Source organism: Triturus cristatus, chromosome 6, assembly GCF_964204655.1.
Source record: "Triturus cristatus chromosome 6, aTriCri1.1, whole genome shotgun sequence".
Lineage (NCBI taxonomy): Eukaryota > Metazoa > Chordata > Amphibia > Caudata > Salamandridae > Triturus > Triturus cristatus.
This window is the reverse complement of record NC_140589.1, coordinates 1,526,376,793-1,526,392,378: the sequence shown is the minus strand read 5'-3', so window position 1 is coordinate 1,526,392,378 and position 15,586 is coordinate 1,526,376,793. Positions and strand designations below refer to the sequence as shown.

Sequence of the window (15,586 nt, the reverse complement as noted above, 5' to 3'; positions counted from 1 at the left end):
GGGTGCAGCAGGCAGGAAAAGGGCATTGAGGTAAAGAGAAACGTAAATAAAGAAAAGTGAAGCAGAGGAAGAAGGGAGGTAAAGTTAGCGATGATGTAGGTGAGGTAGGGGGGACATAAGGTAATGAGACCAAGGTGAGGTGGCCAGAGAGAAAGATGGTAAGGTTTAAGATTGCGTTTACGAGGTACAGCGAACTAGAAGTGGGTTGGAGAAAATGTAGGGTGGGAGTATGGAGTGGGGTGAGGATGACAGAGTCGCACGGGGGAAGATGAGATGAATTTGAGGTGAATAGAGGTAGATAGAGAGGTGAGGTAGTGAGAGAAGTATAGAAAGATGCAGGATAAAGAGACAGCAATAACAGATAAATGAGAAAATGTAAGATACAGGTCAGTTAAAGAAAGTAGAAAGGCAGAAAATACAGTATAGAGCTGGGTGAATGGTAGAAAGAAAGAACAGATGTTAAGCAGAGAGAGAGGAGCAATCTACAGAAAGAAGTGAGGTCGAGAGAGAGGGAGAAACAGACAGGGGCAGGGTGAGAGATGTGAGGTAGCTGAGACACCAGAAGTGGGTGAGGGGGAGATAATCATAGAGATAAAGAGAGCTAGTGAGAAACGAGTAAGACATTGTGAGAGGCAAGGCAGAGGGAACAGTAGTAGAGAAATAGTTGGAGAAGTGAGGTAACATGAGAGGGTATGTAGTGAGGGATAGAAAACAGTGGGCTGTACAGAGAGATAAGAGGTAGGGAAAGAAATGACAGAGTGAGGTGACGAAGAGAGTGGTGAGATAGGAAAGAGAGAAAGTGGTAAGGCTGAGAAAGAGATGTTACGTACTGAGAAAGGGCTGAGAACAAGGTGGAGAGGGCGCACTGAGAGATGAAGAAGTAAAGAGGTAAGAATAAACAGAGATAAAGTTGAGAGAGGTGTAGTGGATGGAAGAGGCCTACTGGAGAATAAGATGGAACAGGGCAGTGAGGGGCCTTCTTGGCCGCTGAGCACAGGGCGAAGGACAGTAAAACAGGGAGCTGCCTTCGGCCTTCTCTCGCAACTGGAAATGCAGACAGCAGTCACTCCAGTCTGGACCTAAACCTGCACAATACACAACCAGCGGGTTGGCGGGGGGAGCAAGGGGTTAGGCCGGGTGACCTTTAGCTATGTGGCCTGTGAGGGAGGGGAGGGGGGGGCGCATTTTATGTAACTGCTCCCAGACTTCACTGCTAGGGCTCTGTGTTGGTGGTTGTTACCCCAGCCATCTAGCCCATCCCTAAGGCTCTACCACCACATTAGTGACCATTCAGGGAGGATCACCTCGGTTTGGATCTGGGTACTGTAGGTCTTAGCCAACAGATTCAGAGGGGACAGCCAAGATGCAGCCTGGTTTGATAATCACGGTCCACCTCAACCCCTATATCTTCCTACAACTCCACACTTCTCAGCAAGCACAGGCTACAAATTGAAAATCATGCTGCTAATCAAAAATGCCGCCACTAGTGAGGGTGGTGCAGGAGATGAGGACTTGTCGGTCTGTGTTAATGCTGATTTCAGTGCTTATCTTTCTTAGTGGGACTGTGCCTATGTCAAAAGTATGTTTGTGAATGTGCATTCATAAGTCACCTGTTTTGCATGCGTCCATGTGCCTGACCTTCCTCTTCATTCCACTTCAGTTTATCCGGACTCTCAATGTCCTCTCTCTCTTTCCATGCGAAGCTGACTGCTCCCTCCATCCCACTGAATGCTTCATCCATCCTGAATTCCTCAAACATTCTTTATTCTGGCCAGGCCATGAACATGTCATCACTCTGACCTCCCCATCAATCCTATCTTTCTGACTGCGGTATCAGCATGCCATTCTGACTGTTCCTTCTAGCCTACTGGCCTGACTTTTACTTCCAATCTCGGTTCCTGACCGCCCTGTCGTCAAAGCATCCTCACTGTCTCATCCATCCTACCCCCATGCCTAACCCTCCAGCTGTGTTGCCCCTCTACCCTACAATGCTGGCGGCCCCACCATACTAGCACCACGAGTGCCTCTAAACCATCTTACCATGATTGCTTTCTTTGTCCTTCAGTCCTGATCACCCCTCCACCATTCATCCTGAACAGGGCAGGCAAAGCACCATCGTACCTGCTCCTTGCGTCTCATCTATCTGCCTCGGTTTTAACTGGTCCCTCAAGCATACCATCCTGACTACTCCCGATATCCTACCCACGTCATTCTACCGCACCGACAGACGCCTCCAGTCTACCTCCCCGTCCACTCCGCTGCCCTGCTTATCCTGAACGGCCCTCCGTCCTGGAGTTATGACACTTCCCCATCGGTTCTGCCATTAATGCGAACCCCTCTATCTGGCCATAGTGGCTGCTCCTCATCCTGGCATCTTGCCTGCTCCTATAAACAGGAAACACAGAGTGGTGCTTAACAAATAAACACGAAATATTAAAGACTGCAGTTCCAATATCAAATAAAAAACGTGACAGCAAGGCGTTTAACATAAAACAGAAAAATTACCTTAACAACTAATTTGTTTGAAGTCATGACGGAAGACTCAATCTCAGCAGCAACCTATAAATATGAACACAAATTGATTAATTTACAAACAAGCATATGCTAGAAAATAGCCTGCTTCAAAGCTAAATAACGTGCTAAGGACTCGAGTCTATGTATATCCTAATTTAACACCCAGCAGATGTATTTGAAGTGCTCATTAGAAAATGTTAAAAGTGCATGGTCTTGTAGTACGTTACATTTTTCACGATAAAATACTCTTTGAAAAATATATTTCCATATGAAGCAAACATCCAGGTTTTATCCCTTTTAAGCACATAACTTTCGTGCAATCCTTCATCTGTGGAGCCAAGCATCTGTTTGTGCAAGCACAAAATGGGTGTAGGGAGACATTATAATCCTTCCATGCCGACGTGTAATATTCCTTAAAGTAATTAAATAAATCCCATAACTAATTTGAAAAATTCTTTTGGAAGCCTGTTACAAATCACTGGGCATCGGCCTCATGGTGTAAGTCGTCAACAGAATCTCTCGATGGACCACACTGCACTGCTACCAGTTACATATTCCCCTTTAAACTCTCTCCAGATAGATGTCCCAGAAAACGCAATATTTGGTGCATGAGCAGTTTCCAGCTCAAGACTAGTTTTTCATAGGCGACAAGGATAACAAGCCCTTCATTCTTAAAGCCCACTTTTACAAAAACCTGGGCAAAAAAATGATATTGTAAGGCGCTAAAATATTCCTGGATCCAATTTCGCTTTCAAAACTAGTCAAACTAGGAGACTAGCTACACTGTCAACTGGTCCTACCAGGAGTGTGGTGCCTGGTCCAGGCTCTCCAAGGGAAGACATGAATGGCGCAAGTCGATTGAGCATGATATACAGTTTCAACCTGACTGGGTTCGGTTCCAGTGCCACTCCTGATCCATCTACTGAAGGGAGGGTGTAAAGCAAGACAGGCTGAGTGGACTCGATACAAGGCCATCGCCACAAGCTATGCCTCAGGTCCGGGTGACTCAAACCAACTGACCATCCTGTCATGGAATGTTAATGGCCTGCTCTGTAATCTTAAAAGAGGGGTGGTTACACAATTGATTAGATGACAAGGCCTGGACCTGGTACTGCTGCAGGAAATGCAGTTGGTGGGCAATAGTGTTCCTTTACTTAATGGGGCAGTATGTGACCGTGGCACATTCTGGATACAGCAGAGGGTTCAGAAACGTGGCGATCCTGGCGAGAAATTACACCTCCATTTCAGGTTGACAGGAGCTAGAATGACCCATTGAGTAGTTTCGTAGGGGACCTGTAAGATGTTTGAGGAGCCAAACACTCCAAAGAAGGCAATACTTCTTTTGCTCAAGGGTCCATGGGAGCTTCTTGCAGCTGGATTATGTGTTTGCTCCAGCTCGGAATGCCCCAACATTTTCACAGTGGAATACATACCGAGGTGAAGTTCAGGTCATGCCCCCCTGCACGTGACACTAGGAGACAAAAGCAGTGCCCGGAGGAGTAAGCTGTACCTGAATAGATGGGAGCTCCAAGATAGAGTGATCTATGAGCTTCTTACAGACCCACTGCTTTATTTTAAAGAAAAAGGAGATTCCGTGCCCTGCTCAGAGACATTTGGGAAGCGTGTAAGACTGTACTCCGAGACAAGGCCCAAAACACCATAGCAAGGAAGAAGATTTGAAAAGAGAAAAGAATAGTTAAGACAGAAAATAAGATTAAAGTCTGCGAAAGACACTATATTGAGACTGGAGAGCAGGCAACATTAAACCAACCAGAGGCCCTGCTTAAATCATACAACACACTGACTCATGACATAGCGACTACCGGGCACTATACAAAGAGCGGCTTTTATTGAGGAACTGCCAATCCTGAAATTAGACATGAACAGCAGGGTAGACCAGTACCAGGATTGCTCTCTCACTGAAATAGCAAAAGCTTTATAACAGATGCAGCTCAGCAAAGAACCTGGGTCGTAATGGGATCTTGGTAGAGTTCAATAAGCATCCTCTACATCCTGGGACCATACCTCATGGCCATGTTCAATGAAGCGTGGGAGAGGTGTGAATTGCCGCCTGACCTACAACATGCAACAATTGTTGCAATTCCCAAAATGGGAAAACCGGAACGGCATGCGTCGCTTATTGGCCAATTCCTCTGTTGAATACAGAGGTGAAAATCTTAGCTAAGATTTTGGCCCTTCGACTGGCGAGAGTCATATCTCGCCTGGTCCACAGTGACCAGACTGGATTCAGGCTTGATCGCGCAACACTGCATAACTGCAGCCAACTGCATACCTGGCTTGATTATCAAAGGAACCCTCAGGAGCCTCTAGCCTTCTTGGACTTAGACGCAGAGAAAGCGTTTGATTCTTTAGATTGGATATACCTCCATTAGGTGTTGAGGAGATTTGGGTTTTGCTCTGTTTTCGGCCTCTGGTTGGAGCAACTATTCAGGAAGCCAATGGTGAGGATGACAGTGAACAAAGTGCTGTCAGAGACTTACGCGCTACAGAAGCGGACCGTCACCCAACAAGGGTGCCCACTGACCCCTCTACTGTAAAGCCCCTGCATGGAGCCATTGGCAACCGGGGTGAGAATCAGGGGTGACATAGGTAGGGATGACCTTTAGGCAGGAGTTGTGGGGGGGCCAGATCGTCGGGAAACCATGCTGGCCTGTGGCGGTAAGGTCATGATCGGTGAGCAGCAATTTAAGGTCCTAGGGGGGGCGTCACCATCCACGGAGGGGGCGGCCCAGGGGGAGGGGCCACTGGTCCCTCCTAGAACTTCAGGGGCAGGAATATCCGCTAGCTGCTAAAAATGCAGGGGAGGGAGTCACGCTTTCCTTAGGCTGGTAGCCACCCCGCACATACATCATCACGTCAGCATATGACGCAGAATGTAAGGGCCCTCCTTGTTGGTTAAATGGAGTTCACGATGCCGACGGGGTAGGCGGTCCCCTGTCGCGCATGCGCACCTGTGGGTAAGGGCGTGGTTAGTAGGACTTGACACCGGTTAGCGACCTTGCTGTCCGGCCAGAAATGTTAGAATGCAAAATTCAGGCAGGATGTTAGATTCGGATAGGAAACACGCTGTATTAGACGTTTGTTAAGGTTAGCCTTTGATATTTGTCTTCAATACTGTAAATCTAATGTCATGAATTTTGCGTATTCTTAACATAATTGATGTAATGTTGATATTCATCCTTTATTGTTTTGTATAATAAATACGGCCGGGGGGTCCCCCGCCTTCCAAAGACAACTTGCCTATGTCAATCCTTCAAGGTGGTGTGGAAAGCTGGGAGGGGAGGGTAGCCAGTCACGGACCATGTGTAAAGTGGGGGCCGCTCGGCCCTCACGCCCACATGGCGGTGCGGCGCCCCCCCTCCCCCGGCCTTTCGGTGTCGGGGGTGCGTCGCGGGGCGATGACGCGCGCGGCGCGCCCCCACCTCCGATAGGCTGATGCCTCCCCCGTGACCCGGAAGCAGCTGTTCAGCTTCCGGGGCAGGGGGGCGGGTCGGTCGGGGGGCGGGCCGGCTGGGCCGGCGACCCCTGGTGCAGCTGCTCTTTAAAAGTCGCGGGGAGCGAGCTGGGCGCCCTCTTGCCCCTGGTTCGCTCCCCGCATCTCCCGTGTGCCCCACGCCCGGGGCGTGCTAATTTTTCCCCACCCACCATTTCGGGGATGTGGTGGACGAAACAGAAAAGGTATTAATGCTGATGACATCCTGCTTTCCCTCTCCAAACCAGAAATATTGTTACCAGCGGTTTTTAAGGTTTTCACAACTTGGAAAAACACACAGGATACAGGATTAACTGGGAAGAATCAACTTTGCTTACATTGGTGGACAGGAATGCAAAGCTCCTAGCCCCAGTTAACATTAAGGTAGTGATGGAAGGATTCTGCTACTTAGGGATCAAGATGGGATCAAGATGGCCCAGTTTCTGGAGAAGAACATAGAGGTTTTTTTATCGACAGAGGGACATGCTTGCCGCCTTCACTTATGGGCCTTTCACTTATGAGCAGGCTTCACTTATGGGCAGGCTTCCTTATTCAAGATGTTCACCCTACCCACGTTCCTATATATTCTTCAGAATACCCCTTGCTTAATCCCTGACATCTTACTTGATAGAGTGGACAGCAGACTGTGCACATTGCTCTAGGATGGAGCCCCATCCCCCCCAAATAGCCTGCGAACTTTGCACAGAAATGCCTCCAACAGTGGTGGCATCTCCGCCCCCAATTTAAAGGCATACTATTAGCCCTCCCAGCTGCAAACAATAAACAAAAAAGAGATTTCCCCCTAGAGATGACCCCGCAATAAGATTAGAACGGTCCTTGGTGGAAGTGAGCACACACATACATTACATATATAGTAGTTTGTACAGGTACCTGTTTGGAGGCATGGGCCAAGGCCACAAAATATGTGAGATGACAAAACAGGCACTCTAGGGTTACCCCCTTTGGAAGGGCAGCAGACTGAAGGAAACTGATGAGACACATGAGAGGTGGGACCTGACCGGTATCTCCACACTAGGCGATCTGGCTGGGCGATCTGGCTGGAAGGGGTGAGATGAAATATTTTTGAGAGTTGCAGGGAAAGTATGAGCTAGACCTGTAACAGGAGAATCCTTTCCCCCACCACTGCTCATACCTAAGGAAGAAACTAAAAATCTAAGGTGCAAATTGGGTTTTGAGAAACGCTCAGTTCCTTCTCCATGAACAGCCCTGCCAAATACCACGCATCAGGCATTAGACTTACGCATTTTAGGGTTGTGGTCTGCATCACCGCAGCACTCCTTGTTTCAAAATTAAGATAGGTTTGCAGGTGGCTGCTGACGTCCATGCTCATCAGCCCATCTCCTGCCCCCTTTGTGTTTGTTCACTGTGCACAGTTCCAGCGGTCTAGTATGCAGTGCAGCATATTTTGGGTCAGTGAAGGGTATCTGCTACTGCAAGTGGCTCATCTGCGAGGAACTGCATTAAAAGGGGCAGGTTTGTTCCACTCACCTCACACCAGACCCACAGTAAGTATTCACATGGATTTTGGGGCCGTACCTTGCCTGTGTTATTTTGCGGCAGTCACAATGCGCCTGCTCCCTCCCCCCCCCAGTCTGGGACAAGGCAGGTGGTGATTGGTCCCAGATATCACTCACAGTGAGATATGGGGTGGTGGGAGGCAGCCTTGTTTCAGCTGCAACAGATCATTGCACGTGCTAAAGCAAAGCAAGTCACGCAAGGAATGGACTCTCTGTGCAATATTCAGCACATGAGTGCACCTCCTGGTCGCCCCAAGGATGGACCGATGACAACACCCTGGCGCTCATCCTGGCAGTGAGTTACCGAGGCGGCACTTGTCACAAGTGAGTTGTGCTGTGAATGGGATATGGTGATGAGGGATGGGCCAGTATGGCCGCCCCCTTTCTCAGGGAATAATTCCGGCGTTTTGTTCTTGTTTGAAGATTCTGCAGAAGCCTAGACATGATAAACAGGACTTTATACAAATAGTCTGTATTCTTTTTTAACACTGCTTTCGGACCAACAAAGAACCTCTGTAACATATTTTAAAGTGCTTTACTTATATATTTCCTGTTTTAAAGGTGCACTGATAAGAGGAGAGAATGCCAGCTTTGGGTGATTTTTGTTTTTTGCCGAGACATTAAAATACTAGTCAGGCAAATAAAAAAAATAGCCTGGTAGCAAAACTATAGGCTGGTTCTGGGTGCTGAACTGACTGGGTTGCATGGTTATAGTTAGGCTTTCCTGTTTTCAGTTTCTATTTTTGGTCAATTCTGGTGGGGCTTTTTCAGTGTTTTCAAGTGATTTCAATACCTTAAAAAAACAGTGGTTATCAGTGGTTACACATTTTCGCGCCATTAAAAACAAAAGAAAGTGTTTTTCCGGTGTTTATGGAAAGTGCTGCTTTTATTATTGCTTCTGCACTGAATGTGCATGGTATATAGACAATGTACGTACAGTGTATATGAGGTCCAAATAGATTTATTCAAATCAAACTTATTGCAGAAGACCATACAATATTTCTTCAATGAGTCTTTGTTCATGCGCACTCGCTCTTTTTTTCCCATGTAAAACTTTTTCTGTGAAAAGGCCCTCTCAACATTGGCACTTGAGACGGTCAACGCTAAAACAGCCAGTACACAATTTGCTAACTCTGGCCACTGACATAGCTTTCCATGCCAATACTGGTGCACTTGAAGACAGCGATTCTCTGGACAGGTTCTGCAACATTTACGTTGAACTGGGCGCCTATGCCCTCAGCATTATTGAAGCGGTCAGAAATAAAGCGGCACTTTTAAAACTACCGATAAAATTCCAGTTTATGGAAGGGATCTAGAACCTGTAAGAGTACAACAGTGAGGTTTCATTGACTTCAAATGCCATGGTTGGTGAAGGAACATTTCTATGCCTCATTGGAAGCCATTTCTCATACATTGTAAAATAAAGTCCTGAGTTGCTCTTCAATATTGCTTGGCTTACCAAGTGGCAAGCACTCTAACATGGAACATGTTGCAGTTCCAAAGTCACTAAAGGTGTCATCTAGCCTACTTTCAGAAGATGTTTCACATATACATCAATTATGCTGAACTCTTGGCAGACAAGGGTGTTTTCAGCCTCTAGTGTTTTTCATTATGACCACTACAGCAGTTATGTTTTCCTGGAAAAATCTAAGAATGTAGTACAGTATACTTTTTTCACATCACTATCAATATGAGACCAAAGATCCTCACATTTCTTGCCTTTGGCATCATCACTCAGCAAAAATTCTATAACATGGAAAATATAGCATTCACAGCCCCTTGGACTGAGAACCATCAGCTAAGTGACACAGTTGGGATGACTTTCTTTGATTCCACACAAAGCACAAAATGAGAAATATTTGTGTTTTAGTTCCTGCGCATAACAAAACAGTGCACCGGAATGGACTAAAAAGTTAATAATATTCTTCATTAACTCTGAAGATTGTAAAGATGCTTTCAGCATACCATCTAACAAGTGGTAAGGATCTCTTACAGGGATGCACTTCAGCTCAGCTATTGATTTTGTCAGGTCATCACACAACTTTTTCATATACGTAGCTGAATCACTGCAAATACAAAAAAAATCACAACAATCTTAGTTGAACTTGGAAATAACCTTATAGCAGCAGCATTCCAAGTGACACTGCGTTCCATGTTTTCCAAAAGTCTGTTGTCATGTTTTCACCACTATCCCATATGTTTGGTGATAGCACTCTTTTCACATATACTTGTCACTATACCTTGCATTGAATGTTTAAAGCCTGAGGTGTTGGCAATTGCCCTACTATCAATACTGACTTATTAGAAACTGGGGGCTGATGTATCAAGGGTTTAACCCATTTTCGGTGGGTAAATGTGATGGCACATATTGGGAAAGATTCTTATGAAACCAGCCATTTTACCTATCAGTGAAAGACTCAAAAGCAGCCAAAATATCAAATATGATTTTGATATTTCCTGATTCTCTACAGTTTATTAAATAATTGAACAAGACCTAAAACATGCTTCTTTAAACCAAAGACCACAAAACAGAAAAAAGAAGAAACAATAATTTAGTGACATCCCTAAACAACAAACTCAGGCAGAATAATGTTAGCGCAGTCTTTCTTGCTGCTAGCTTGCATAACAATGTTATATTGTATTGGCCCCTTCAGGAAGAAAAACAAGCATTGGCAAAGCCAACAGGTCTCGTCTTTGGGACATTATATGTGTTTAGCCATAACTATTGGCTTTGCTAATGCATTTTAAGCTATGTTGTAGAGCAGTGGGGCTTGTGTGCAGCATGTTGCAAAGAAATAATAAAAAAAACTGTTATAAGCATTTTTGTGACCTTGTCTATAATTAAGGGGAGAATATGTATATTTGAACGACCATACTGAAAATATTTAATATAAAAAATGTTTAGTGTACGGGTGAACAGTGCACACTCGTCCGCAGCATAAGGAGAGCGTGTGCTCTCAGTAGTGGGAGAGGGGGGACACACAAATACCCTACATCAAGCTACCAAAACGAAACGGCGTTCACAAACTCTTGCATATTGCATATTCTGCACAAAGGAAACACTGCGTGCACCATGCGGTTCTCACAATGCAGTGCACATAAGGCAGATGATGCACATTACACTTTATATACTACTGCAGCACAGCCTGGCCATGTATTTTACTCTGCACACGATAACTTAATGAAAATCATGCTGTCCTGAAGCTCCTCTTCAAAATGTTGTCCAACAACACTTCTATATTTTGTCTAGCACTAAAGTACAGGAAGCCACTTTAGTATTGCTTTCCTTTATAAATCACAGAGAAAAGCACATTTTGTTGGATGCACCATCTAAAACATTGCACTGAACAGAAAGCAAGTCTAAAAGTACACACGTATGTAATGAAAGGTGTGCGCCATATGTTTCACAAGCACAGCGTAAGCGATATGCAGGAGAACCCTAACAAGTGGATCCCTAATGTGAGTTATCTAAATTATGCAAAAAACTATAAAAATGATGTGGCACATTTCAATTTGAACTGGAAACAAAAATTTTTGTGAAATTGACACATTTTGCAAATTATGTGTCAAACTCAGTATAACTATAGTTCTGTGTTAAACTCGGCAGCTCACAGAAATGCATACATTTGCAGACCCCACCATAGCCCATTGTTTTTTTAAGAAAGTATTTGTGACAGGTAAACAAAACAAACGTTCTCATTCTCATCATTGCCCATTGTTATAAGCACTTTGAAGAAAACTGCTATTTCACGTAAAGTGCTCCAATTCGGGTCGACTTCATGCTATATGTGAGAAGTTGGCCTGGTATATGATGTTCACTAGTTAAAGTGACCACCTTGTACCATGCCAAGCAACCCTTTTGGTGTGGTTGTAAGTCAACCTTTTCGGAGTAGCTGCCCTAGTGGTAGCGTAGGCTAAGCAGTCTTTGGGGCTAAACTCGTGAAGCGTGTTAAGCAGGCTGTTTTACCAAATGTAACCCCCCTTTATACCAATGAAAGGACACCACACAGATATATATTGAAAATATATATGTATTTATTTCTCAAAGTATCCCCTAGACTCTTTATGAGCACAGGAGCACAAATCGTTAAACAAGAATACGTTAGAATACACAGAAGTTGCACTTTATATGGATAGGCCCTGGTGGCCACTCGAACCATATACTAAAATAGTGGTATAAGTACCACGAACAGAAAAGGGAAAAGGCCTAGGGCCTCTAGAATCGCTGGGCCTACAAGGAGCTAACTTTAGTTAGTGACCAGGAGGTCCACGGGTTGCGTGTGCAGAGCAAATAGTCACACGCGGGCTCCCATAGGTTTTCAATGGGTGCGTAAAAGTTACAAAGTTACTGCAAAAAGGATCTTCCGGATGGACTATGAACTCAAGATTGGAAACACAGACACTAGAGACGATACTCTACACTTGGGCACCGGAGTGCCAGCTTTACCTCACCCACAGGAAGCAGGTGCATAGGTCTCGAAGTGCGTCGGGTTTCTTCTATCTGTTCAATGGAGCCTGAAGACAAAGATGCTGCAGGCGGTCGGTCCAGAAGAGATGCGGTGGATCCAAGAGTGGATCGGAGTTGTAGAAGACCTGTAAGCAGAGGGGACAGTGTTCACAGTCACTAGCCAGTGACCAGCGTGGCACCAGGTGGGTACCAGGCGATGTCGGGTGCAAACAGGAGGAAAGGTGCAGCTTGTCTCTGCAGCCACGTGGTCCCTGAAGGTCGACGACGTCCAGGAGTCGGTACACGAGCTGTCCCACGCAGGCTCTCGCTGTCGGCGGTGTCGGCGACTTGATCGAAGCAAACAAGCTTTGGCAAAAGCAATTGTTGTGGGAAAAAAAATAAGCTGATGGTTCTGACCAGCAAGGTCAGAGGGATTGCTCCTTTGGAGAGGAGCAAGGGCCAGTCTGGAGCAACCAGACCAGCGGTGTAGTTCTTGAAGTTCGTCGCCAAGATGGCCACTAGCCAGCGGGCCAGCAACCGGTTAGGCGCGTCGAGTGGCAAAATGCAGAAGGGCCCCACGCAGATCGTGGAGATGCTGGAGGGCTCACCTTTGGTGCAGATGCTGCTCGGGTGTTGGGCTTCTCAGATCCCAAAGCACAACTTGGAGGGAGCCTCGGTTGTTGCGCTTGCAGCTTGTCGTAGTCTTTTCAAGATGGCTGGCTCCACGTGTCTCAGTGCCTCCACGGGTCTCTCTTTTTCAGGGACTGTGGATCGGGCGGTGAGAGGTCTGGAGGTCCAGGTCTTGTCAGTCTCTGGGCTCGGGCTCCGGCGGGAGGCGGCGGCAAAGCAGACGTTGATTCGCTGGATGGTGCTTGCGTTAGCAAGGTGGTCACTCCCTGACCACAGGGGAGATTGGCTTCAGTCCTCTGTGCGGCAGAGCGTCGAAGTTCCCGTCTTCTTCTTGTAGTTAAGTTGATTCCAGGATGTCTAAAGTCTTAGGACACAGCTCCTACCTTTATTCGGATTCTAGGGGCCGGACTACCTGCTAGGTCCCTCCCTAAGGGTGGGACCAGGAAGGGGGGTGGTTACACCCCCAATCCTTTGTCCAGCTCGCCCCAGGTCCAGGGCTGGTGTGCCCCAGGACCAGTTTGAACTGGCATATGCACCGAGGCTCCTTGTGAGCCTCAGGCATGTCTGGTTCTATTGAAGCCCTACCTGACCAATACACAAAATCCTGTCTGGGGTGGTGCACGCACCTCCCCTGGCAGTAAACCCTTTGTCCACACCTCCCAAGCTGGAAGGACTCCCAGCAGCAGGAGGGCAGACTTGTGTCTGTGGTGGCAGCATCCATTTTGTGGAGCTGAGGCTATGTCTGATTTTACCCGGGTTTCAGGTACTGTACATGTCGTGTCCCTCTAGAAGGGTGGAATGCTAACCCCGTCGCCAGAATTGGCGAGGGGTTAGTATTCCAATTCGTATGACACCTTACTCGACATGTTTTGATAAAGCCAAACCAAAGATAGCATTTAACCGCGAGGTTCATAATGCACTTAAGAGTATATGGTATGACGATATCTGGAAACAGTAAAAGGAAGTGGTTCCGACCACTGCAGACAGGCTCAGCTCATGCCAGAGCACCATCTCACATGGAACCAAGCACTCTGCCTTCAGGATTGTTAAGGCCTGCCATAGGAGTGACTTATAGGTTAACATGTGCCCCATTTAAGGTTAGGTATAGGTATACTACACCTAAGTAAGAGGTGGTTACACCAACTTACCCCAGCTGAGTGACCAGCCAGTTGTGTCAAATTTGTTAGGCCAGGCCAGGGGTGGCACAATACATGCTTCAGCCCCTGGTAGGCCTTAGATACACCAATGCCCTGGGTACCTAGTGTACACTGGTACAGGGGCTCACAGGGTGATCCAACCAATTGGGTATGTACCTAGGGTACATGGAGTCCATTTTAAAGAGAGAACAGCTAGGCTGAGACCCTGAATGACAGGATCTCAGGCCAACTAAGTCGAAAAACCAGCTAGATACTAGGCAAAAATTTGGGGGTAACCATAGTCAGATATTCACCTTCCTACACAACCCCCCCCCCAAACGAAGGGAGATAAGGCTGACCTTGCCCAGGTAAGCCTATATCGCCTAAGTGGCCATATAAGGAAGAACCAGCACTGGCATGGTTACCCCCTGTCTCATGGTCCACTAAGCAATCCCTCACCCTATGGGTATCAGAGGGTCTCCGCCATAGGGAGTTTCTACCTTTGGTGTGTCTTGGCAAAGTAAAAGGCTGGTGTTGAGATGGAGTACTGAAGTGAGTGTCCTCAAAGTGAGGCCTCAGCTTCCTCCAATCATCTTCCACCATGGATGCCTTTCTTTCCTTAGCTGAGTTGCACTGTGCTCTCAGGGTCAGCCTCTGGCTACCTAAAGCTGGAGGCTGGGTCCCTTTTGTGGGCTTACTGGAGGGACAGGTCAGGTCTGGGGTCCTAAGGTCCCATGTTTGCCTGTGCCCAACAGAATCCCTCTGGGGGAGGTCCCTAACTACCTGTAAAGGAGATCCCTCAGGAATGTTTTTACCCATCACCTGGCTAGGACTACTAGCCAGGCAATCCTCATTCTTTTGATGGGGGGGTTCTTGTGGACAGGGGCCCTCTTGGGGTCCACTGGCCTCCCTGACCTCTGCAGCCCTGGGCTGACTGAGGCAGGGTAGAGAGAGGCAGGCTACCTGCACCAGACTGGGTCCCACCTTGGAAAGATCCACTGACATCAGAGGCTCTGCCAGGCCAGGCCTGGCTACCTCTGGGGCAGTTCCTTCACAAGGGGTGGGGTCAGATCCCTGAGGAGGCTGACCTTTTCCTAATGTCTGGGGAGAGGGAGACTTTTCTTCCTCCCCACTACTCTCTGTTTGTGTGGAGTGATCCATTGTTTCAGGCTTCACTACACCTATGTCAGTCTGAGTATAGGCTGAGACCATTACAGTCCTGCCAACCTTTTCAGGGAGGCACTCAGTTTGGGTTTGAGCTGTGACTGTCACAGCTCTGTCAGTCTCTACAGGGAAGTCTGTCTGTGCCTGGGCTGTGGCTACCACTGCCCTTCCAACCTTTTCAGGGAGGAAATCTATTTAGACAGGGGTTGTGATTGGCACAACCCCACTACCCTTTTTTGAAAGGCCTACCATTCTAGAATGGGTGTGTTGTTCAACTCCAGCCCAAGCTGAGAGTTCTAAGTCATTCCCCAGTAAGCAGTCTACAGGCAGGGTTGGGGACACTGCCACCCTTTTAGGGCCAGTGACACCTCCCCAGCTGAGACACACCTCTGCCATGGGATGACTGTTCTGTTTGCCATCAATGTTAGTTACCTGGAAGGAGCAACCAGGCAAAAGCTGCTCAGAGGGAACTAGCCAATGGGCCACCATAGTGATGCTAGCTCCAGTGTCTCTGTAGGCCTCAGCTTTTGTACCATTGATGTAGGGCTCCTGTCTGTACCTACCCAAAGTGTTGGGACAGGCAGTGAAGTTGGCAAACCCCATGCCACCATCACAGACAAGAGTATCTGTTGTAGGGGAATTGGCTAAGCCAGGGTCCACCTGT

The 15,586-nt window shown here is 47.2% G+C and overlaps 1 protein-coding gene across 2 annotated transcripts in view; it reads right to left on the bottom strand.

Annotated features, from left to right (window-relative positions):
- Window positions 1-15,586, bottom strand: part of SLX4IP (SLX4 interacting protein) — a 555,936-nt gene that overhangs the window by 533,306 nt on the left and 7,044 nt on the right. For both annotated transcript variants that reach the window (XM_085612687.1, XM_085612688.1), the window contains exon 2: window positions 2,506-2,559. In XM_085612687.1, coding sequence (XP_085468813.1) covers window positions 2,506-2,532 — 27 coding nt within the window. In that variant the 5' untranslated portion in view covers window positions 2,533-2,559. The remainder of the gene's footprint in view (window positions 1-2,505; window positions 2,560-15,586) is intronic.